We start from the raw sequence: 26,707 nt of genomic DNA, 5'->3' as shown, positions 1-26,707 counted from the left end.
CCGTGGACGAATTGACAAGTGTAGAAGAAGCTTTAGTGGACCGCGTTAATCATCTGACGATAGGTTTGGAGGGCTGCCTGCAAGAAGTAAACCTTCTGCACCAAAGGTTAAACCTTCTTGCTTCCCCGCCTTTGGTTCCGGTGATTACACACAGGGCGTGGAATGTGGTACCCGAAGTTATCATCCCAGCAGAATGGCACGCCTTGCACCAAGTACCGCAACCAAGGGTAGTGCAAGGAATCCCGGTAAGCGCTCCTCCTCAAGATACCGACGAGAATGAGGCTACCTTCTACCTCCCAAGGGAGATAGAAGAATGGCTTTGAGTGAAAACCTAGGAGCCATGGGCTGAAGAATGTTTCTACATCGGGAAGCTATTCCCGAAATTTTCATAAATAAGTAGAACCTTTATGATAACCTTATGTACCCCTTAGTTAATTAACTATATTTATGTAATCTCTCTATTAGCAATGTTATGATGGTTTTTATGATTTATGGACTCGTGGTGGTAATGGATGAAAAAGGGAACGAGAAAAAATGGAACCATGCAGAAGAACAGAACAAACCGACAAAAATCTCCATAACAGAAGGCTCCACACGGGCCGTGCCCAACCAACACGGCCCCGTGCTGAGCCCCCTGCAGGAAATCACCCAGTTCAGGTAACTGGACACGGGCCGTGTTCAGCGAACACGCCCCCGTGTCCAGGCTTCTGTTTCACTTCTATAATTTTTGTTACTGGCACTTGACCACGGGGCCGTGCCCGGTCAACACGGGGCCGTGTCCAGAGCGCCAGTAACACAAATCTTTGTTTTTAAACACACTTTTACATATTCTAATCAACCAAAAACTTTATTTTTGGACACATTGAGGACAATGTGTAATTTAAGTGTGGGGGGGATGCTAAAACCTTGGAATTTTGCAAAATCCTAAAACAAGCCTTACACAAAACTCTATTGGAACCGCTAAACACCCCAAATTATCCCGAGACGACTCACACACTCTATCAGTTACACCATTCCACACGCCCCGTTTCGCCGAAAACTCTCTGGTTTAGAGCGATTTTCTGCCGATTTCGAACGTTACCACCAAGCCTAACAACGTCAAGGTATGATTCTATCCTTCTTAGTAGTTAGATTAGTTACTTGCATGTAGTTAAAACATCAAAAATTGGGGGAAATCTAGGGTTCTTCATGTTCATCCGGATCGAACTCAAAATTTTTGATGAAAATTGTTAGTAGTAGTTTAGAATAGAGTAGTAGGGAGTAAATAGACATGTATTGTTGATAGATTTGTCCGATTTCCAACTAAAAACACAAACCCTTGTTCTTGAACCGAAAAACACAAAATTGAAAGGGTAAATGGTTTGATTTTGGAAAAATGACACTTAGGGTTTCATTTTTGGGGGAAACCGCTGCTATTAGGCTAAAAATTTTCAGGTTTTCGAAACCGGGACGAAAAAATGAAAATTAGGTGTTACAGACGCCTGAACACGGGGCCGTGTTCGATGAACACGGGGCCGTGTCCAGCCCACTGTTTGCAGTTTTCAACCCGAATTTCCATGTTTCGCACTAACTTTCGCTGTATTCTTTTCAGATGTCCAAATTCACACGGTTCAATGCCAGCGAACTTGACGCCAGGGCTCGCTACGAGGTCCTACAAACAAGGCCCGAAGAGTATCCAAGGCGGGCATGTACCGATCTTCTGACAATGGTAAACCAACTGGACCGCTTCAACAACATAGTGACGGGTCCACTGCACGTTGCATTGACTACCCGAGTTCGGTCGGTCCATCAATGCACATTGGAGTTCTATAGCACGTTCATCTTCAGCTCGAGACGCGACCCGTTTGATCACGAGGCGGTCGAGTTTCGATGTGGGGGTACGACCTATAGAACCTCCATGGCGCAGTTCGGATCAATCATTGGGCTGTACAAAGACGAAGAAGCGGGGAATGAAGAGAATACCGGGGGATTGCGAGACTTGGACGCAACAGAACGCCAAGCCGCATGGGCTCAAATCGGTGAGGGGATCTACAACTCCAGCAGCACAAAGAGTACCAAACTGAGAGACCCGTTATATCGCTACATCCACAGGCTCCTCACGTACTCGCTGAACCAACGTCACGACAGTAGTAGCGTTGTTGGGGTTAGAGATTTGGTTGTCCTTCACTGCATCCACAACCGGAAGCCTCTCGATGTTCCTTACCTCCTACTACGGAACATGCACTTGAACCGCCTTGCCTCTGCTCCTACACCAATCTTCTTCGGGGGATGGGTGTACCGTCTTTTCAAGCACTTCGCAAACATCCCGAAGTCCTTCGAAAGGAGTCCATGGTCGGGACGGGTTGATTACCATATCTGCCGGGCCATGAACTTGCTCTATGAAGCGGAGGACGGGACGGTGAGCTTTCAGAGGACGCAAGGCTACGCATGGAACCCGCAAGAGGCTCTAGTTCTTCATGCACCACCTCCACAGTACCAATACCCTCCCCAAGGCGAACAGGGTCAATCCTCCTCTCAAGGAGGCGGTTTTCCTAATTTCCAAAGTTTACATGATCTTTTGCAGGAAAACCTCATGTGCACCCGGAACACCTACAACCTCGCCAACAACACACACCTCCGGGTAGGAGCTATCGAACGCAGTGTCAACGATATACAAGATGATATCGGTAGCATCCGGGAGTACATGGCGAGGCAGGGAGGCGGAGGTGAAGACAGTGATGAAGATATGGAGTAGGAGGCTGGGAGGAGCAAAGGGCTAGCTGGTGATGAGCCCACAGGTTTGATTACCCTTCTTATCCATCGAACAATTCATGGCCTGCGTGCCATTTGTCAAGACAATTTACTTTCCTTAACTACTTTTTATCTTTATTTTGTTTTTACTTTATGTTTGGATAATATTTGATTATGGTAAGATTAGGATGGTTTGTGTTTGTTTGGATGGTATTGAATGCTTGAACAGGTGCAATGCAAGGGTTGGAATGCTAAACATTAGCACTCGCAGCCCTAGGAGAAAGAAACCGGGAGAAAACCCTATTTTTTCTGGCTAACAGACTGTCCACACGGGGACGTGTCCAGCCGACACGCCCCCGTGTCCATCTCCCAGTTCTGCTGTTTGGCTACTGACCTGCAGATTTTTGTCGGACACGTGGCCGTGTTCACCCAACACGCCCCCGTGTTCACCCTCTGTAAGTTTTTCGTTACTGGCAGTTCGCCACGGGGCCGTGTCCAATGGACACGGGGCCGTGTCCAGAGTGCCAGTAACACAAATCTTTGTTTTTAAACACACTTTTACATATTCTAATCAACCAAAAACTTTATTTTTGGACACATTGAGGACAATGTGTAATTTAAGTGTGGGGGGGATGCTAAAACCTTGGAATTTTGCAAAATCCTAAAACAAGCCTTACACAAAACTCTATTGGAACCGCTAAACACCCCAAATTTTTTCAAAAACTTTTTCATTTTTTTTATTTACTTGTCTTAGTTTAAGTTGGGAATAACAAGTTATAAAAGGGTTATATTTTTACAAACTTACAACCGATAGCGTCGTGATAAAAAGAACTAACATAAGAAAATTATGAAACGGTATAACAAGTCTAGCTAAAATTCGATTATATATGCTTGGTCACATTAAAAACCCATTCCCACAAAAAGTGAGTTTTGAGCCTTTATTGAGCATAAAAATACACATATTTAGATTAAATGCTCATTTTTCGTTTCTTGTGTGAATAGCCGCTCGGTCTTTACAAATCTAGAACTTGCCACGACGATACATTCCCGGTCCTTACCAACTTAAACCCAAGTAAGTAAATGATGGAGGCATTAGGACTAACTATTTTCTTTCAAAACCATTATTTTTTCAATTTTTTTTTTTTACCTACCCAAAACCCCCCTAGAAAACCCCTTTGAGCCTAAACTTTTCATTTCATTACCCCCAAAACAATTTTTTTTTTTTACCCACCAAAAACCTTTTTCATTTTTTCACCTTTATTTTAGTAACAAACTCGGTTTTTCATAAACATACCCTTTACGTGACAAAAAAAAAAAAAAAATGAATGAAGTCAAAAACAAACATAAGCTACAAAAAGCTTGTTTGGAGAAATACTTCAAAAATAAATGTCACCAAAAATAAGGTATTTCACGAAAACCGACACTTGTTACGATTTTCGCCCTTTTTACTAACCACTAACCAACCACCCACCTTTAAACCCAAGCCTTCACCCCAAAAGACCTCTTGATATTTACAAAGGTAAAAAGTTAAAAAGGAGGAGGATTGATCGCTTGGCAAGCATATGGAGAATGTAAATCCGTGCCGCTCTCGAGCGATTCACTTAAATATACACCTTCGGCCGAGTGATTGAGTGATCTCCCGTGAGGAATGTGAACTTGTATATAAATGGAATTTTAATAAGGCATGCTATGCCCAAATAAGTAGTTTATCTTATGAAAAGTTCAAAATAAGCCATGACGAATAAGATTGTAAATAAAATAAAAATAGAACCTATACAAACCTTGGATTCCCGACACTCTAGGACAAGTTAAAAAACTTCTCTTCTACCTATTCCATTTGGGAGTGTAAGCCACATTAAAAGAGTTTTGCTTGAGGACAAGCAAAAGTTCAAGTGTGGGGGTATTTGATGTGTGTAAAATGCAACATATAAAACACATCAATTAAGGCATAAAACTAACCCTTTTTAAGTACTAATGTTGGAAAAAGAGTGTTTTTGTCTTCCTTTTGTATTTTCAGGATGAAATGAGCTCAAAATCACAAAAGAAGCAAAAAGACCACTAATTCTACCATAAATACAAGAAAAGGAACAAAAGTAAACTGCCCGGACCCTCAACGGCACCTCCCAAGACAAAGAGAAGAGAACAGAAGTCTGAACACGCCCCGTGTCCAGAGAACACGGGGGCGTGCCCAGGAAGCAGCAGAAAAGACAAACCAGTAGAAGCTTCCATTGCTCACCACGGGGCCGTGCCCAGCGGACACGGGGGCGTGTTGAAAGTACAGCAGGCGCATTAATTGTAATTCGCAATTACAATTAATGAAGAGAGAGAATGTCAGACGGGCACGGGGCCGTGTCCAGCGGACACGGGGCCGTGTCCAGCGTTCTGTTCAGCCTATAAATAGAGGAGCTTGGTTTCATTCTCTCTCATCCCTTGGCACACCACCTCTCTCACACTTCATCCACCACCCATCATCACCATAACACCATCATCCACCACCATCATCCATTGTCCATCATAGAGTGTGTGAGTCGTCTTGGGATCCAAGATTGATCGTAAGAGTTCTTGACAATCAAGGCCATGTTTGCCTAAGTCTCTTACATCACTTGGTGAAGACAAGTGTTTAGTATAATACTTTTTATTTTTAATCTTTTGCACTTTTTATTTGGTTTTGTATTAATGACTTTAATAACTAGTTACTTATGTTGAAGGTGATCTTTCCTTATCGTTTGTCCGTGGTGTCTTGGCATTATTTTACTGTCTATATAAAATAAAAGATTTTCACCATTCATATCTCCACGGTCTATATGGAGGTATGTTGGCTACCTGGTCGGGGGTTAAGGGAACGGTTTGGTAAAGGTCTTGCCCTTGTTCAGCGTTTAGAGGTCCTGCTTGGGACCTGGGTCAAATTTAGTAGGATCTCCTTCAATGCCCATAGGTATTGGATGGCGGGGATCCAAACTCTTTGACCCCCTCATAAGCTAACTACTATTAATACTATAACCCGGCTATTTAGGACTGTATCCCTGCTGACTCAGACTACTTAGCCGAGGGTAACGTCACCGCCAAAAGCGGGGCCTACCATAATTTGCATTAATAACTTAATTCATTATCTTTCAATAATCCGACCCTTTAGGATTGTATCCTTGCTGACTCAAACTACTGGGTTGAGGGTAACGTCGCCTTCAAAAGAGGGGCCTACTACAATAACTAAGATAATCTCTTAAACAAGTGCAAAAGTGCGAAAATAATCAAAGGTTATACTAATACACGTGTCGGATCCAAGTGATTCATCTTGTCTATCTGTTTTTATTTATTTTATTTTTCAGCATTTAGTTAGTTTTTATTTTTCTTAGTTTAAAACATTTTTCTAACTTTTTGATTTGATTAGACGTTGAGGATAAACCGGTATTAAAAGCTCTTGTGTCCTTGGACGACCTCGGTATCTTACCAACACTATACTACGTCCACGATGGGTGCACTTGCCCATATGTGTGCTTAGTGTTAGTAAATATCGTGTTTTATAAATTTAAAACTTGGCTAAAAGTGTAAAAAGGGCTTAAATAAACATCTAAAAACATATATACACTAACACGCATCAAGTTTTTAATTTTGCAAAATCCTAAAACAAGCCTTACACAAAACTCTATTGGAACCGCTAAACACCCCAAATTTTTTTCAAAAACTTTTTCATTTTTTTTTATTTACTTGTCTTAGTTTAAGTTGGGAATAACAAGTTATAAAAGGGTTATATTTTTACAAACTTACAACCGATAGCGTCGTGATAAAAAGAACTAACATAAGAAAATTATGAACCGGTATAACAAGTCTAGCTAAAATTCGATTATATATGCTTGGTCACATTAAAAACTCATTCCCACAAAAAGTGAGTTTTGAGCCTTTATTGAGCATAAAAATACACATATTTAGATTAAATGCTCATTTTTCGTTTCTTGTGTGAATAGCCGCTCGGTCTTTACAAATCTAGAACTTGCCACGACGATACATTACCGGTCCTTACCAACTTAAACCCAAGTAAGTAAATGATGGAGGCATTAGGACTAACTATTTTCTTTCAAAACCATTATTTTTCAATTTTTTTTACCTACCCAAAACCCCCCTAGAAAACCCCTTTGAGCCTAAACTTTTCATTTCATTACCCCCAAAACAATTTTTTTTTACCCACCAAAAACCTTTTTCATTTTTTCACCTTTATTTTAGTAACAAACTCGGTTTTTCATAAACATACCCTTTACGTGACGAAAAAAAAAAAAAAAAAAAATGAATGAAGTCAAAAACAAACATAAGCTACAAAAAGCTTGTTTGGAGAAATACTTCAAAAATAAATGTCACCAAAAATAAGGTATTTCACGAAAACCGACACTTGTTACGATTTTCGCCCTTTTTACTAACCACTAACCAACCACCCACCTTTAAACCCAAGCCTTCACCCCAAAAGACCTCTTGATATTTACAAAGGTAAAAAGTTAAAAAGGAGGAGGATTGATCGCTTGGCAAGCATATGGAGAATGTAAATCCGTGCCGCTCTCGAGCGATTCACTTAAATATACACCTTCGGCCGAGTGATTGAGTGATCTCCCGTGAGGTATGTGAACTTGTATATAAATGGAATTTTAATAAGGCATGCTATGCCCAAATAAGTAGTTTATCTTATGAAAAGTTCAAAATAAACCATGACGAATAAGATTGTAAATAAAATAAAAATAGAACCTATACAAACCTTGGATTCCCGACACTCTAGGACAAGTTAAAAAAAAAAAAAAAAAAAAAAAAAAAAAAAAAAAAAAAACTTCTTTTCTACCTATTCCATTTGGGAGTGTAAGCCACATTAAAAGAGTTTTGCTTGAGGACAAGCAAAAGTTCAAGTGTGGGGGTATTTGATGTGTGTAAAATGCAACATATAAAACACATCAATTAAGGCATAAAACTAACCCTTTTTAAGTACTAATGTTGGAAAAAGAGTGTTTTTGTCTTCCTTTTGTATTTTCAGGATGAAATGAGCTCAAAATCACAAAAGAAGCAAAAAGACCACTAATTCTACCATAAATACAAGAAAAGGAACAAAAGTAAACTGCCCGGACCCTCAACGGCACCTCCCAAGACAAAGAGAAGAGAACAGAAGTCTGAACACGCCCCGTGTCCAGAGAACACGGGGGCGTGCCCAGGAAGCAGCAGAAAAGACAAACCAGTAGAAGCTTCCATTGCTCACCACGGGGCCGTGCCCAGCGGACACGGGGGCGTGTTGAAAGTACAGCAGGCGCATTAATTGTAATTCGCAATTACAATTAATGAAGAGAGAGAATGTCAGACGGGCACGGGGCCGTGTCCAGCGGACACGGGGCCGTGTCCAGCGTTCTGTTCAGCCTATAAATAGAGGAGCTTGGTTTCATTCTCTCTCATCCCTTGGCACACCACCTCTCTCACACTTCATCCACCACCCATCATCACCATAACACCATCATCCACCACCATCATCCATTGTCCATCATAGAGTGTGTGAGTCGTCTCGGGATCCAAGATTGATCGTAAGAGTTCTTGACAATCAAGGCCATGTTTGCCTAAGTCTCTTACATCACTTGGTGAAGACAAGTGTTTAGTATAATACTTTTTATTTTTAATCTTTTGCACTTTTTATTTGGTTTTGTATTAATGACTTTAATAACTAGTTACTTATGTTGAAGGTGATCTTTCCTTATCGTTTGTCCGTGGTGTCTTGGCATTATTTTACTGTCTATATAAAATAAAAGATTTTCACCATTCATATCTCCACGGTCTATATGGAGGTATGTTGGCTACCTGGTCGGGGGTTAAGGGAACGGTTTGGTAAAGGTCTTGCCCTTGTTCAGCGTTTAGAGGTCCTGCTTGGGACCTGGGTCAAATTTAGTAGGATCTCCTTCAATGCCCATAGGTATTGGATGGCGGGGATCCAAACTCTTTGACCCCCTCATAAGCTAACTACTATTAATACTATAACCCGGCTATTTAGGACTGTATCCCTGCTGACTCAGACTACTTAGCCGAGGGTAACGTCACCGCCAAAAGCGGGGCCTACCATAATTTGCATTAATAACTTAATTCATTATCTTTCAATAATCCGACCCTTTAGGATTGTATCCTTGCTGACTCAAACTACTGGGTTGAGGGTAACGTCGCCTTCAAAAGAGGGGCCTACTACAATAACTAAGATAATCTCTTAAACAAGTGCAAAAGTGCGAAAATAATCAAAGGTTATACTAATACACGTGTCGGATCCAAGTGATTCATCTTGTCTATCTGTTTTTATTTATTTTATTTTTCAGCATTTAGTTAGTTTTTATTTTTCTTAGTTTAAAACATTTTTCTAACTTTTTGATTTGATTAGACGTTGAGGATAAACCGGTATTAAAAGCTCTTGTGTCCTTGGACGACCTCGGTATCTTACCAACACTATACTACGTCCACGATGGGTGCACTTGCCCATATGTGTGCTTAGTGTTAGTAAATATCGTGTTTTATAAATTTAAAACTTGGCTAAAAGTGTAAAAAAGGGCTTAAATAAACATCTAAAAACATATATACACTAACACGCATCACAATGCTACAACAAATTACTTGTATAAAATGTTTACATAAAACATTTCAAAGCATTTGTATTTTAACCATTTTTAACAATCATGCTAAAATGAAAGAAATTCTAACGCGCACGTTAGAAATATTAACATTTTCACAAAATGTTAATTCGACTTGCTAAAAGCACATATATAGTTCAAATAAATAAGTCATTTCTAAAAAAACACGTTAGAAATTAAACAATTAAAAATTGCTTCCAAACTAACGCGTTTCATGAACGTTTCTAACACACATGTTAGAAGACAAATGATTATAAAAATCATTATAAGACTTATTTGTTCATATCAATCCCTGGGTGGATGAAAAGTCTACTTTAAATAGAGACTTAATTAGAGACATAAAACTCTACTCAAGTAACATAAAACTCTTATTTAAAGACATAAAAAACTCTACTTAAGAGAATTTAACGTTTACAAAAAACGTATGGTTTACACCAAAAATTCCGGTCTAACACACGTGTTAGATAATCTAACGTTTACAAACGTATGGTTTACACTAATAAACCCGATCTAACACAAAAGTTAGAAAAATTAACGATTCCCAAAATCGTTTCAAAATCAAACGTTGGAACCAAAACTATTCATTTTGTACCACGGTATAGGATTTAAGATTGTATCTCAATCTCAAAAATCCAAACACAACAAGTTGTACTACATACATATTTCCCAAAAAAATATTTATAAGATCATAACCTCTAAAATAATTTTTTTTATTCTATTATAAATCCTTTCGTAAACTCAAAATCCTTATAAATAAGGTTTTAAAGATTGTACCAACAATCTCATGAAAATCTGTTTAAAGTTTGTAGGAATTAGGTTCACCTTTTGTAAAATATAATTACAAAATATATAATAACGAGACTCTCGTTATTCATAGGAAATATCATAGTACAATACCGGTTGCAATAACTACATAAAAAGAATATAAAATAGAACTATATATACCAATCTTGATTCAAGCCGCATCGGAGGGACCCCATGTTCCTCCTCCGTTCCATTTTCTTTTGCAAACCTTGCACGATTGATCTTGAGTTTGAAACCGCCGAGTTTAAGACCTTGCATCTTCTTCTCCAACTCTTTCCAGTCGTTAACACCCTTGAAACTAACAAAACCGAACTTTAGGCCCTCCTTACTCCTCTTCCTCGCGATATAGGACCCGGCGATATCTCCATATTTGCTGAGAAGGGTGGCCAGATCCCAAGGTCTGCATCCATCCGGGATGTTGGCCACAGAGGTACAGATATAAAAGAAAATGACTAAAATCTCTATTAAATGACAAACAAATGGGTTAAACTTCATGGGGAAATGGATGGAGGTATAGATTAAAATGAAACAACACATGAATTTTTTAAGGTAAATCGATGTTTTAATATTTTGAAGGAAAATGATTATTTTTTGTCTAAGTCTGTAGGAATTAGGTTCACCTTTTGTAAAATATAATTACAAAATATATAATAACGAGACTCTCGTTATTCATAGGAAATATCATAGTACAATACCGGTTGCAGTAACTAAATAAAAAGAATATAAAATAGAACTATATATACCAATCTTGATTCAAGCCGCATCTTTGGTGGGTCCTTCACGCACACTTGATAGCATCCTAGACTCCAGTATTCATCATCTTGAGTCATGAAAATATACTCCTTGACTGCAACAAAGAGCACACTAAAACGTTGACGATTTTGGTTGAGGCACGTGTTCAACACGCTTCCCTTAAAACAGATTTCGCGCCTCTACTAAAGACAACGCGTCTGTCTCCCAGGGTACAACAGCCGAAGCAGTCTGTACTGTCAGAGTGGCTCACGGGCCCAAGGTTACATCTGGTAATTGTAGTGTTTGGACTCATGTGGTGAAAACAAGTAGAGATTACTCATCTCTCTAGTTGGTATTCAAGTGTTCATCCTCCTTCTAGTATTCTTCATGTATCAAGCAATATCATATTCTTGTAGTAACAAAAAAACCACATAGCCTACTATTTGTATAAGACTAGTGAAAGGTTTCAATTAATTATTCACTTAATTATTCACTTAATTAGAGACTTAAAAACTCTAATAAAACTAATTAAATGTCATCAAGAAGCTCTACTCAAGAGTTTCTCTTTTATTTACCACATGAAGATTCTAATTAATATTTATAATTTCATTAAATTATAAATATATTAAATATCCATTCACCAAATTTCCAACAAAGTCTCAAAAAGCAAAATCGAATTTTACTCAAATAAATAAATTGATAAAGAGAATTCAAAACATTTTTATAGAATTATAATACGACCCTATTTTTTTATTCATTAAAAGGTTGAATAAAGTATGGTAAACAATGTTTATGCTAGTGTCATTCTCTTGTTTTGCTACAAATGACGAATCCACTAATAAAATAATATCAACTAGTTACTACAAAACCCGTGCGTTGCGAGAGTGCCAAACAAAAGAGAAAACCCAAAAATCGTAATGGATTTGATTCATTGGTTTTTGGTACTGGAGTAAGAATAAATGAAGTTAGATAATAAAAAATTTGCAGTTAGATATCGAAAGGAAAAGAAATTAAGAAATGTTTGTGACGGTATTGCAATCAGTCGTGTAAAAATGTTAATTAGTTAGTTAGTTCAAATAAATTAAACAAGAAAAGAATTTTAGTTAATTAAAAAAAATTAAAAAATTAATGTGTACAGTATTCTCATACAACATCTCCGAACATTGTATCCCTATAAATTATTCTTATTTATGGTAAAGAAGGAAAACACTGTCAAGAAATCCATTATAAAATCTCCCAAATTCACACAACTTTAATCCTTACACAACACAATTCTTCATCATCTGTTACACACATAATCAATCAAAACATCCATCTATGGCTGATAATGAAGGTATTATAATCAGTTACTAACCTTAATTTCCATTTCAGTTCGTTTTTCTACATCATAAATGCGAATTAAATCGCTCCACTTGATGGTTCCTATTTTTTTAATGACAATTGTTACTTCTACTCTATTTTACACCATTAGTTTTTTTTTCATGGTTCGTGAATGAATGCAGCAATCGATAGTGATCAAAACGTGTTAAAAAAACACGCCGCTTTCTTTGATCGTAACAATGATGGTGTGATTTACCCTTGGGAAACTTTTCAAGGTTCGCTTCAATTTGATTTTTGTAATGAATCCAAGTATGTTAGACTTTCAGACTTTTGAGCAACAGTTTCTAACAATTTCGTAAATTTTAATTGTTATTTTTGTACAGGGTTTCGAGCAATTGGGAGTGGTATTTTGTTATCCACAATTGCTGCAATTTACATCAATGTTAGCCTTAGCCGCAAAACTCGCCCCGTATGTATAATTTGTATCCTGTTATTTTTTCGTATTGCTTTATGATTTACTCGTATTTGATTTTGAATCTCCGATTACAACTCCCTCGGCTTTCAATTGCTCGAATTTTTGGTTGGAATTGTTTGGAGTTGTGTGATTTTGTGCTTTTAGAATTCGCTTTAAGATCCTAAAAATATAAAAAAATTACCAAAAAAAAAAACTCGTCTTATATTTTGGGATCCTTAACTTTTAAGGGTTTACTCTCCGGTCACAACTCCTTCAGCTCTCAAAATCTTGATCTTTTGGTTAAAAACGTGTCATAGTCATCGAACAAGCTTAAACCGTGTGGTTCAAACATGACTAGTGTAATTCTGTTATCTAAGTGTGCAAACGAATTAGTGGATTAAAATGGGTTGATGGGTTATTATCAAAGTTACACATGGGTTGTTATCATGTTGTAAACGGGTTAATTCCGGTTAAACATAATGTTATCATGTTGGAAATCAGATCCTTGTAATGCTCCTCTGCCAATTCTTTAGGGCACTGGAAAAGCTTCAACCCTTTCAATTTAAAGCCCATGTTCTCAAACCTAGAAATGATCACTCCTACAAGTCCTCGTTGAACACCATCAGGTTTAATCATAATATAAGATTCCTCAACTTCCATGGAAGCCATTAAGTGAGGAAGAAAGATGCGAGTTTTGTTGGGGGTTTTCTTCTTGACGGAGGCATGAAAACGAGACGAGACTAGAGTGGAGAAGAGACGAGAGGGCGACTGAAATGCGGCTAAATGACGGTGGTTGCAGGTAAGGATACGGTTGAAGAAGAAGAAGATGATAATCGGATGGTGGATAGCGATGGGCCCCTTCCTAAAAGATTCGATTGTTGTTCGGCAATGAATGAAACCAGATGTGAGATTCGATTGGAATGGATGTACGGTGATGAATTTTTGTTTTTTGAGGAGAAAAGAATTGGGGGTTGTTGAAAGACGGAACAGAGGTTACTGGAGGATCCCTATAAGAACACCAGAAATCCCCAAAAATTAGGGTTTCAATTACTGCAGCGGCACGAACATCACCGAAAGAAGAACACAAAAACTGGAGTCGGTAGAGCCCACTGGAACTGCCAAGACTCCGATTACCACCAGAAATCACTCAAATCAACAGAATCTGAGATGAAGCTGTCGATTACAGCGGAAAGAATATCACCAAGAGCACCTAGTGCTCTGATACCATGTCAGAGTAACAATGAACACAATCGAAGAACATGAACTTTATTATTAAAAACTCTTCAAAATACAAGAGAATCAGTCATCACAGATTGATTGACTGATGAAAGACAAAATCATCAAAAAATGATAAACTGATGATGATAGCAGAACAATCTCACGAAGAACTTGCGAGAAGAAGGATAAAGATAACACAAGAACAGAAGATTCAACAAGGTGATCTTCGTACAAAACATAATCCTCACGAATGGACATGTGAGGAGATCAGAGGAAACACCAGCATAAAAGAACTGGTTACAAGAGAATGAGGAGCTCAAGCCCCTGCATTCAGCTGTCCACGAGCAGAAGTATATATCCATGAATGAGGGGAACAGCAACGGTAACAAAGAGAACCGTTGAACCATTTGACCAATAAAGGCCAAAAAAAGAGGCATATACACATCAGCCCTTCATCTTTCCATACTTGCATAATTAGCCCCTCACCTTTCATCAGTATCAGCCTACATGCATAAGTCCATACCTCATATTTAAAGAAACTAGGTATTATCCGGCGGGGGGTTTGCGCCTCACTTCATGAATATGATTACTAACACGATTCACCAATAGTAGCTAAATAGAGGATTAAGGATAAAAATTTCAGTAAGACACTACCGACAATGGCAACGCTAAACTAATACAGAAATTAGCACGTGTGTCATATGTTTATCTTTCATATACAAACACAAAAGATGAAACGATTACACACCTAAAGATCAGAAAAACCGACCGTTATGTGTGCCAACATTTGCAATTGAAGCCCGTTAAACCAATCTGTTTACGGCACGGTGATGGTGAGTTAATGTGAGGGTTTCTTAGATGAAATTAGGGTGAAGAAGATGAAGTGATGATGGGTGTACGTGTAGGGTTATGATGCAGTTGTAAATGCCCTAATACTATTGAAATTACCAAAACACGATAGTACTATTCACAAGGTTGGTTTATTAGTATATAAGGCGTTCATCAAAAGCTGAAGGTACCGATTCAAATCGAGAACGTAGCATGCCAAGTGTACGAATCAAATAATCACATAGCAGATAATGTTGATGACATGAAAAAGATCATGTTTGAATCAAAAATAAATTAAGGAGCATGTATACTACTACTACTACTACTAGCAATAGTAGTATATTCACCCAAGTGGCTGAATGCTCCATAGATTTTACCAACAATAGTAGCATATATTGCATACCAAATTTGTTTGTCCATGAAATAGACCTAAAACAAAATTGTATTTCATATTTTAGATTTAGCTGGTAAAGACAAAAATAATCTTATTCAAGACAATTGGAGCCCAAATAGTAGCAATAACAACACCAATATTGTGTGTCACTACAATATGAAATAATATTGTGTTGTTCGGTAATGAATGAAACCAGATGTGAGATTCGATTGGAATGGATGTACGATGATGAATTTTTGTTTTTTTGAGGAGAAAAGAATTGGGGGTTGTTGAAAGACGGAACAGAGGTTACTGGAGGATCCCTATAAGAACACTAGAAAACCCCAAAAATTAGGGTTTCAATTACTGCAGCGGCACGAACATCACGGAAAGAAGAACACAAAAACTGGAGTCGGTAGAGCCCACTGGAACTGCCAAGACTCCGATTACCACCAGAAATCACTCAAATCAACAGAATCTGAGATGAAGCTGTCGAAATTTTCTATGATTGTCATTCTTTTGTAAATCTAAAATCTTATTTCATATTGTAGTGACACATAATATTAGTGTTGTTATTGCTACTATTTGGGCTCCAATTGTCATGGTGAGTGTTCTTGAATAAGATTATTTTTGTCTTTACCAGCTAAATTTAAAATACGAAATATAATTTTGTTTTAGGTCTATTTCATGGACAAACAAATTTGGTATGCAATATATGCTACTATTGTTGGTGAAATCTATGGAGCATTGTGAATATACTACTATTGTTAGTAGTAGTAGTAGTAGTACACATGCTCCTTAATTTATTTTTGATTGAAACATGATCTTTCTCATGACATCAACATTATCTGTTATGTGATTATTTGATTCGTACACTTGGCATGCTACGTTCTCGATTTGAATCGGTACCTTCAGCTTTTAATGAACGCCTTATATACTAATAAACCAACCTTGTGAATAGTACTATCGTGTTTTGGTAATTTCAATAGTATTAGGGCATTTACAACTGCATCATAACCCCACACGTACACCCATCATCACTTCATCTTCTTCACCCTAATTTCATCTAAGAAACCCTCACATTAACTCACCATCACCGTGCCGTAAACAGATTGGTTTAATGGGCTTCAATTGCAAATGTTGGCACACATAACGGTCGGTTTTTCTGATCTTTAGGTGTGTAATCGTTTCATCTTTTGTGTTTGTATATGAAAGGTAAACATATGACACACGTGCTAATTTCTGTATTAGTTTAGCGTTGCCATTGTCGGTAGTGTCTTACTGAAATTTTTTTCCTTAATCCTCTATTTAGCTACTATTGGTGAATCGTGTTAGTAATCATATTCATGAAGCGAGGCGCAAACCGCCCGCCGGATAATACCTAGTTTCTTTAAATATGAGGTATGGACTTATGCATGTGGGCTGATGCTGATGAAAGGTGAGGGGCTAATTATGCAAGTATGAAAAGATGAAGGGCTGATGTGTATATACCTCTTTTTTTGGCCTTTATTGGTCAAATGGTTCAACGGTTCTCTTTGTTACCGTTGCTGTTCCCCTCATTCATGGATATATACTTATGCTCGTGGACAGCTGAATGCAGGGGCTTGAGCTCCTCATTCTCTTGCAACCAGTTCTTTTATGCTGGTGTTTCCTCTGATCTCCTCACATGTCCATTCGTGAGGATTATGTTTTGTACGAAGATCACCTTGTTGAATCTTCTGTTCTTGTGTTATCTTTATCCTTCTTCTCGCAAGTTCTTCGTGAGATTGTTCTGCTATCATCATCAGTTTATCATTTTTTTGATGATTTTGTCTTTCATCAGTCAATCAATCTGTGATGACTGATTCTCTTGTATTTTGAAGAGTTTTTAATAATAAAGTTCATGTTCTTCGATTGTGTTCATTGTTACTCTGACATGGTATCAGAGCACTAGGTGCTCTTGGTGATATTCTTTCCGCTGTAATCGACAGCTTCATCTCAGATTCTGTTGATTTGAGTGATTTCTGGTGGTAATCGGAGTCTTGGCAGTTCCAGTGGGCTCTACCGACTCCAGTTTTTGTGTTCTTCTTTCGGTGATGTTCATGCCGCTGCAGTAATTGAAACCCTAATTTTTGGGGATTTCTGGTGTTCTTATAGGGATCCTCCAGTAACCTCTGTTCCGTCTTTCAACAACCCCCAATTCTTTTCTCCTCAAAAAAACAAAAATTCATCATTGTACATCCATTCCAATCGAATCTCACATCTGGTTTCATTCATTTCCGAACAACAATCGAATCTTTTAGGAAGGGGCCCATCGTTATCCACCATCCGATTATCATCTTCTTCTTCTTCAACCGTATCCTTACCTGCAACCACCGTCATTTAGCCGCATTTCAATCGCCCTCTCGTCTCTTCTCCACTTTAGTCTCGTCTCGTTTTCATGCCTCCGTCAAGAAGAAAACCCCCAACAAAACTCGCATCTTTCTTCCTCACTTAATGGCTTCCATGGAAGTTGAGAAATCTTATATTATGATTAAACCTGATGGTGTTCAACGAGGACTTGTAGGAGAGATCATTTCTAGGTTTGAGAACAAGGGCTTTAAATTGAAAGGGTTGAAGCTTTTCCAGTGCCCTAAAGAATTGGCAGAGGAGCATTACAAGGATCTGATTTCCAAGCCTTTCTTCCCCAAACTGATTAGTTATATTTCATCTGGTCCGGTGGTTTGTATGGCTTGGGAGGGAGTTCGTGTTGTTGCATCAGCTCGTAAATTAATTAGAGCAACAATTCCACTTAAAGCTGGAGCAGATATATCAAAGATTAAACCGACATGAACAGACGCCTGTGGATAAAGCTGCAATTGGTGGGAAAATGAATGACATTGATGCTATCAACGCGGCGGTAGCACAAGTTGAACTCACAAGAGTGGAGAGCCAGTGTTTGAGAACAAATGTTGTTACAGATGAAACAAGTGAAGAAGATGAAGACATGCGGTTGGCAAAGGCATTATCTGTTGAACCATGTTGATTCCGTACATCAGCATGGCGGGTAGGGAGAGGTATAAGGTTGACACATGGTATGATGCTCCATCTAGAAAAGGAAGAAGATTGTATCAAGGGGAGACTTCGAATCAGAATGATTTGCTAGTAACAAAGTTTTTTGTTTCCAATCTTCCGGGAGGATGTTCTTCATCGAATCTGGTGGCAGTGCTGAAAGGTTTTGGAGCCATCAAGAATATTTATATAGCAAGAAAATACGACAAACTTGGTAAGCGTTTTGGTTTTGTTTCTTTTGTGAATGTTCGGGATCCGGTAGAACTAGAGAATCAAATGAAGGATGTTTGGATTGGGTCATATAAGTTGTTTATCGTTTTGTCTCGATTCGTTGATGGGGAAAGGTTGGTCAGGAAGGGGGAGAAACAGTGGGTGCCAGTTAGAAAAGATGAGGAGAGTCCTGTTACTGGTAAGGGGGATAGGAATTTGGATTCGGTGGAGGAGATGGTTAATGTAGGTAAAGGTTTGGGAGTAGGGAGATCTTTTAGAGATACTTTGTTGAACGTCGATCCGCCTAAGAAAGTTCCGGAGATTGTTGTGAGTGCAGACTTCAAGGGAGGTTTGTTATGGGATGGGTGTGGGGCAGTTGGTAGAGTTTCTGACTTCAAGAAGCTTTCCAAGTTGAGAATTTGGCTAGATTTGGTGGGACAAGCTAAGGTGGGGATTAGATACTTAGGTGGTTTTTGGGTTATGCTTTTGTTTGAATCGGACGTCTGCATGGAAGGCTTTGTACGAACCAAGGAGGTGTGGAAAGTTTGTTTTGACAGCTTAGTAAGATGGGAAGGACAATTGATTCATACGGAACGTATTGCATGGTTGAAGTTACACGGGATTCCTCTAAGTTTATATGATAACGGGTTGTTCAATGAGATTGGTGGCAAATTTGGCACGGTCATTCAACAGGCTGAGCTAAATGAATCCATGGTTGATCTTTTGTACGTCTTGATTGGTGTCTTGTGTAAACCGAGGCTCCGGATTAATCAGATTATTTCGTTTAGATGGAAGGAGGAGGAGTTCTCTGTGGTGGTAGAAGAGGAGACGGGAGAGTGGATTCCGGACTGTCTGGAGGATTATTCGGCTTATTTGGAGGATACTGCGAATCCTGCTGTTGGGAAAGACGAGGAAGTACAAGGAAAACAAAAGGAGAACTTGGTTGTCAATATTGATGTAATGGATCAGGATGATATGGGGAATGAACAGGCCACAGTTGTAGTAGCTCCTACGGTTGTGGAGGATGGTGAACAACAAGACGGTGAACTTAATAATGTAAGTGGTTTGGATACTGGGGTTAGCCTTGGGGTGATGTGTAATAGAGCAAAGAAGGCAAAGGGTTTCCGTAAAAAAGCGAGAGCGCAAAAGTCTCCGTCTCCACCAGGAGAAGAAAGACCTAAGAAAAGAGCTAGGGAAGGGGAGGATTTGTTTGATCTTGATAGATTTATTTATGCTATTAATGGGGATGAAGTAGCTAGTGTTCCAAGTTCAGTGAAGGCCTTTAACAGGGAGGATAGTGTTAGTTCGGTGGATATTGGTGAGGGTTTAGGTTGGCTGAAGGTTGCTGTAGAGGTTGTGGAAAACGTGATTGGGGTTGAAGTGACAGAAACACTGAATCTGGGAACAACTCTAGGTGTGGAGCAGTTTGAGAGATTTGGCGATTCAGGGGCCAAGGCTATTAATGAAGAAGGTTTTCAACAGGTGGATCAATGAATGTCCTATCTTGGAACATCAGAGGACTAGGTTCGGAAGGTAAAAGTACGTGGTGCAGGAAGTTAATGACGGAGAATGAGGTAGGTTTTCTATTGCTTCAGGAAACTCAGTTTGTTTCTTTGGAGTATGCTAACGTTAGTAGGTTTTGGGGCCCGGGTGACTTTGAGTTTGAGCATGTTGACGCGATGGGTCGGTCAGGGGGTTTGATATCTTTCTGGAATCCGAAGCTGTTTGTTAAAACTTCGGTTTTTAAAGATAGATATGTGCTGCCAGTTTCTGGTTTTTTGAAGAGTGATGGTACGAAATTGTCTATTATTAACATTTATTGTCCGCAAAGGCTTCAAGATAAGTGGCTGGTTTGGGAGCAGTTGAAGTCTCTGAAGTCGGATGATGGTGGGTTGTGGATAGTTGGTGGTGATTTCAATAGTGTGAGAGATCGAGCTGAACGGCGAAACTCCAATTTCAATTTGGTGGATTCGAATGAGTTTAATGAGTTTATGGAGGACGTCGGGTTGCTTGAGTTTGGTTTGAAAGGTCGTAAATTCACCTTTTTAGCTGGTAATAAGCTTAGCCGGATCGACAGAATATTTGTAGATTGGTTGTTTTTTAACGAGTGGCCAAATGCGGAGTATCGCGTTCTTGATCGTGATGGGTCGGATCACTGTCCTCTTTTGTTGAAGACTGGTTCCAATAATTATGGTGCAAAGCCGTTTAAGATTTTCAATTCGTGGCTTCAACGGGAAGGTTTTGACGATGTGGTTAAAAAGGCGTTGGAGAACATTAGTTTTCATGGTGAGCCGGATGTTAGTCTTATGCACAAGTTCAAGTTATTGAGAAGGAAGATTCTTGAGTGGAAACAGGAAGTGATTGGTGTTGAATTTGAGGAGGTCAACTGTCTCAAAAAAGAAGTCAACGAGTTAGAGATTATTATGGAGGATAGGGATTTAATGGAAGAGGAGGTTTGGATTTTAGAAGAAGCAAAAAAGAGACTCAAACAGTAGGAGTACTTCAAAATTAAAGATTTGAAACAGAAGTCTAGAGTTAAATGGGCAAAAGAGGGTGATGAAAACTCGAAATTCTTTCATGGCTCGATTAATAGCAGGAGGGTTTCGAATGCCATCTTGGGTTTATCAGTGAAGTGAATGGTGAATGGGTTAATAAGCCAAAGGAAGTCAAGAAAGAGGTCTTGCGTTTTTTCAAAGATAAATTTGTTAAAGATTTCTCGTGTAAACCGAAGTTAAAATGTTATGGTTTGAAGACTTTAAGTATAGATCAAGCTGTGGAGATTACTCGGCCGTTTCTGGAAAAGGAGATCAAGGAGGCGGTTTTCCAATGTGGTAGTGATAAAGCCCCGGGTCCAGATGGTTTCAACTTTCGGTTTATTAAAAGGTATTGAGATTTATTTTCTAAGGATTTTGTGGATATTATGAGTAAGTTTGCGGCTACTGGTAAGATCAATCGTGGTGTGTCGTCCTCCTTTATTACTCTCGTGCCTAAAGTGAAAGATCCGGTTCGGCTAGGGGAGTACCGTCTGATTAATTTGATTGGGGTGGTGAGTAAAGTGATTTCAAAAGTCTTGGCGAATAGGTTGAAGACGGTCATGGGTAGTATTATAAATGAGACGCAATCGGCTTTTGTGGCGGGTAGGTATATCCTGGATAGTCCGTTACTTATTAGTGAAGTACTATCGTGGGCTAAAAGAAGCGGAAGGGAGTTATTCTTGTTTAAAATAGATTTCGAAAAAGCCTACGATAATGTGAATTGGGCTTTTTTAATTTCGGTTATGAGGCAGTTGAACTTTCCAGCTATCTGGTGCACTTGGATAGAGGGTATTCTGAAGTCAGCTCGGTCATCGGTTTTGGTAAACGGGTCGTCGACTTTCGAGTTTAGTTGTGGGAAGGGTATTCGGCAGGGTGATCCTATATCGCCTTTTTTATTTATCATGGTTATGGAGGCTCTTTCGGGATTAATAAGGAAAGCGTGTGATGTTGAAGCTTTTCGTGGGGTTGCTCTCGCTAATGGTGGCCCAATATTGTCTCATTTATTATATGCCGACGATGCGATGGTGATGGGGGAGTGGACAGATAGTAACTTTGTATGTTTGAGACGTTTGCTCTGTATTTTTCATATGTGTTCAGGCTTGAGGATTAACATCCAAAAGTCTAATCAATATGGGGTGGGGAAAAGTGTAGAAGAGGTGGGTTGGAAGGCGGGTGAGTTGGGGTGTCAACCGGGGGTCACCCCTTTCACTTATCTTGGGATACAGGTTGGTGCAAATATGAATAGAATTAATAGCTGGGAGCCGGTGTTAAATGTCTTCAGGAGCATACTAACGCGGTGGAAATCAAAGGTGTTGTCTATTGGAGGTAGATTGACTCTTATTAAATCTGTTTTGGTAAGTCTCCCTTCGTATTACTTCTCTCTTTTCAAGGCGCCTGTTGGGGTTATAAATGCATTGGAAGGATGGATTAGAAAATTTTTATGGGGAGGTAATGTTGATGTCAAAAAACTCCACTGGGTGGGTTGGGATATTGTTACAAGGCCGGTTAATCAAGGTGGGTTGGGTATCCGTAAACTTGGAGATTGTAACAATACTTTCTTGGTTAAGTGGTTATGGCGGTATCGTCAAGAAGGGAATGCTTTATGGAGGAGAGTGGTAGACGCTATACATGGGTCTCAGAGGAAGTGGGAATCCTATCCTCATAGTTCTAGATTTACCGGTACGTGGACTAAAATTGTTAGTAGTGGGATTCGCCTGAAAGTGGGGGACCATAACAGCACGAGTTTGGTTCGGGTCGGGTTGGTAACGGTACAGGCATAATGTTTTGGATTGATCCGTGGGTGGATAGGACTCCGTTAAAAAGCTTATTCCCGGACCTATTTCGTTTGGAGAATGACAAGTTTTGTAAGGTTAGTGAAAGAATTAGGGGGGGAGGTAATGGGTCCAATGTGGAATGGAAGTGGAGGAGACGTCCACACTCGGTTTTAGAATTACAGCAAATGCAAGATTGTTCCAACTTAGTGGCGGGTCAAGTTATGGTAGATGCTAAAGATAGTTAGTTTTGGGACATTGGCTCGTCTGAAGGTTTTTTAGTTCAAGAGGTTAAGAAGTGGTTGGATAGCGATCGGTCTATTCAGGTTGGTACGGTTTATACGTGGTGTAAATGGATCCAGATTAAGTGCAATATTTTTATGTGGAGAATGTTGATGGATAGGATTCCTACAAAGAAAGCGTTACAAAGGCGGAATATAAATTGTGGGAGTCTTTTATGCAATTTCTGTGACGATCAGGACGAGAGTGTAGATCATATGTTCACTGGGTGTAGGATGGCTAACGGAGTTTGGTACGGTATTGCTAGTTGGATTAAACTTCCTCCGTTTTATTTCTTTTCGGTGAAAGACATAATGCAAGTATACTCGAGCTCCTCGTGGTCGGCGGTAAAGAAGATGGCTTTGCATGGTATGCTCGTTCTTACCTGTTGGCGGATTTGGAAGGCAAGGAATGAAAAGATCTTTCAGGATGGTAATCGGTAATCGGAACGTTGTTGAAATTGTCTCCGATATAAAAGCTTTGGGTTATATATGGTTTTCTAGTAGATGTAAAAAGGGTGTAGTGGGTTGGAGGGATTGGCAAAATTTTAATTTTGATGTAACGTAACATTGTTGATTTTAGGGGTCTCCGCCTTGGAGATTGCCTTTGTTTTTGTGGTTAATGAAGTTTGCCTTTCAAAAAAAAACAAATTGGAAGGTTATAAATAGTAGTAACAAAAATTATGCTTTTAAAGTTACAATTTAATTTTAGTTCATTGAATAAAATTAAACATGTTAATGAAGGGGAGCGTTAAGCACCGCCTCAAAGGGGCATTATGTATGTGATAACCGATTTAACTATACCGGTTCAAAAGGGAGATGATAATTCCTAGATTTAATCAGATTTTGGGTTAGCCAAGTTGGGTTAAAAAAAATAGGCAGACACACATAAATATATGAGTTATGTTCTAGTTTGGTTGCATAAAAACAAGTTGATTCCTCGACCTAATTAAAAGAATGATAATAATGGTACAACCCATCAACCTGATTACTACCGTTTTAAAACTGATTACATGGTCAAGGGCGTTAGCCCAGATTACATGATCTTAATGGATGTTTTAAATCAAAGTGAAAACATTTGTTTACATTTTCATAAAAAGTGAAAGAAATTTTATATTAAGTTTACTTTTTTGTGTAACCATGAGAATCGTTATTGAAAAATCTTGAGACCTCACAAATACCCCTGCTAACCAAGAAGATTAGATCACAATTTGCGCTGAGCAAATAACCTCAAGAAGAACTAAAGAACAAAAATTAATTTTCATATTTCCTAATTGGTCAAATATGATTTTTTTTTTTTACTAAATAATTTCATTTGTTATGTAAAGACATAAATTAATCTATTATGTAAAGATATAAGGTTAAATAAAATGATATTTTTTCAAGATAAAATAATAAAAATAAATGAAGTATAATTTATTTGTTAATTGTTATAATTTAAAGTCTTTTTGATATAGGGATATTAGATTTAGTAATTCTAACTTTTACATATTGGCCGGCATTTATCCCAACTAAAAATTTCCTCAGCCCAATTTTTTATGACATGACATGGACGATGGTGTGGAACACCCAACCCCAACTTACCCCTTGCGATCTTTTCTCTCCCATGAAGACCCACCACTTCCACACTGGACCACACCGCCCCATCGTTTGAACCAACGCTAACTGAACAACACCATCTTCGACCATCTGCAGAACAACCATCACCGCCCCTTGGTTGATTCCGGCTACCACCACCCTCTCAAACATTATCTTTTTCTGGCCAGCTTCTTCACCACCTACAACTCTACCTACAACTCTGATCGAAACCTTGCATCTCTTACTTACCCTTAACCCATCTCATTCGTTTCCAACCTTGGTCACCAATTTGGTTCACACATTAATCTTCGTTTATAGGCATTCATAGATCTCTGTTTATAAGATAGAAGGGTTAGATATGGTTGTGATGGCGACGGTGGCTGAGGATGGTGACGGTGGTGGACGATGGTGGTGAAGAAAATGGTGGCAGTGTAATATGGTGGTAATAGTAGTTAGGTGGTTGTAGCCGGAGTTAGGTGGTGTTGTGGCATCGGAGGTCTATTTTGGTGGTGGTGTCGGACTGGGGTAGTCGTGGTGGTTATAGTGGGGGTGAGAGAGAGAGAGAGAGAGAGACTACTCCAACATCCACATCATCGTCCACGTCATAAAAGAACTAACTAGATTAGACCTCAGTTAGAAAAAAACTCAGTAGAAGAAAATAGTTTGAAAGTTGAGAGTATCCTGAGGAAAATGCCATCCAATGAGTCAAATTAAAGATTGTTAAAGTCCAATTTCCCATCTATATAACAGTTTAAACTAGATTCTAAGCCTTAAATCTTATAGTCACCTCAACCAAGGGACTTTGTTAGTCACCCATGGTTCATTTTTTAAGTAAATGTATTTTTAAAAGGTGATGAGTAATGATTTCTTAAGATGAAAAGATTAATTAATAATTAGTTATAAGAAATTCAAGGTTTACATAAAAGAGAAGGTATCTTTACATGAAGAATTATAAGCTTCAAGGATTTTATGTTTGTTTGGAACAGGTAAAAAGGTATCCTAATCTACTATTCCCGATCAACATTGTAAACATAACAATGGGCAAACATGGCAGTGACTCTGGAGTCTATGATAGTCATGGAAGGTATCACATCTCTTATCTTTCGTTTATTTCTATAAGAGTATACAGAGTGGGAGTGGAGGAAAAACAGCCCTACCAGGAGCACCATTCTCCTGGTCTCGGGAACCCAAATTTAATCACTGATTAGTGATCGCCAATTAAAACGCACACACACACGCACACACATATATATAGGGTGGGGTTCGGCTACAAAGTCCATTTTTCCTACAAAGTGTAAAAAGTCATAAAACACCCCAAATTTCAGCCACAAAACACACTTGAAACCCACAAATAACAGAGTGAAGATCACATAAGATAAAATGTATCTTTGTTAGGAATTAAGATGATATTTAGGATCATGTTTCGAAACGAGTTGTGTAATATAAAATAAGCGGAATTGTATTAACATTGATAACTCATACGTAACAAAAGTTGATCTACAACAATAATCAAAATCTATTAAAAGTAATCAAAATTAGATGTCTCAATTGCCTATTGGTTGCAATCATGCAAATAACTATGAATTAGTACTTTTAAAATAAATATTTTCAACGATATAGATGATAGATGAATATAAAACCCAAATTCCTATTGTGTATAAATCAAATCTAAATAATGAAATATGCTTTTCATGTTTGATTAAGGTTTGTTCCTTCAAAGTTTGAGGAGATATTTCAAAAGTATGCGAGGACAAATCCAGAGGCTTTGACAACAGACGAATTGGATGAATTTCTCAAAGGAAATCGAGAACCCAAAGATTATGGAGGATGGTAGGAACACGTGACTCAATCTTATTTTTAATTATTCATCTGTGTTTTTAATTAATTAAATCTTAATAAAACTCGAGAACATATATATTCATTTGTAGGATTGTAGGTCTCACAGAATGGAAGACATTGTACTACTTGGCTAAGGACAAAAATGGATTATTGGAAAAGGATACCATTAAAGCTGTTTATGACGGAAGTTTGTTTGAAAAAATGGAAGCCGAAACGGCTAAGAAGAAACACAAGTGAACTCTAGAATTAGCATATGTCGAAGATGGTACATTAGACTACTCAAAACTGCTTAAATGGTGTGGTTGTGTATTTTAATTTTTAAAGACACGAGCATAAAGGGAACTATTGCGTGATTTTAAATGTAAACAGTCTTGATTGTAC

At 38.5% G+C, this 26,707-nt stretch overlaps 1 protein-coding gene across 1 annotated transcript; it reads left to right on the top strand.

The window, feature by feature from the left end:
* The first annotated feature begins 12,209 nt into the window (after positions 1-12,209).
* Positions 12,210-26,563, top strand: LOC110896958 (probable peroxygenase 4). The gene is made up of 6 exons (XM_022143952.2): positions 12,210-12,225; positions 12,395-12,487; positions 12,596-12,681; positions 25,474-25,571; positions 26,192-26,317; positions 26,416-26,563. Exons 1-6 carry the CDS (start codon positions 12,210-12,212, stop codon positions 26,561-26,563), a joined length of 567 nt encoding a protein of 188 aa, XP_021999644.2.
* The last annotated feature ends 144 nt before the right edge of the window (positions 26,564-26,707 follow it).

The sequence above is a fragment of the Helianthus annuus genome, chromosome 12 (assembly GCF_002127325.2).
Source record: "Helianthus annuus cultivar XRQ/B chromosome 12, HanXRQr2.0-SUNRISE, whole genome shotgun sequence".
NCBI classification, from domain to species: Eukaryota; Viridiplantae; Streptophyta; class Magnoliopsida; order Asterales; family Asteraceae; genus Helianthus; species Helianthus annuus.
The sequence above is the reverse complement of the archived record's forward strand: the minus strand, read 5'-3'. Positions and strand labels throughout refer to the sequence as shown.

Coding starts and splice junctions, on each gene's coding strand:
- LOC110896958 (XM_022143952.2), top strand. Junction 12,488..12,595: donor CCCTTGGGAAACTTTTCAAG/GTTCGCTTCAAT, acceptor ATTTTTGTACAG/GGTTTCGAGCAATTGGGAGT. Junction 26,318..26,415: donor CCCAAAGATTATGGAGGATG/GTAGGAACACGT, acceptor ATTCATTTGTAG/GATTGTAGGTCTCACAGAAT.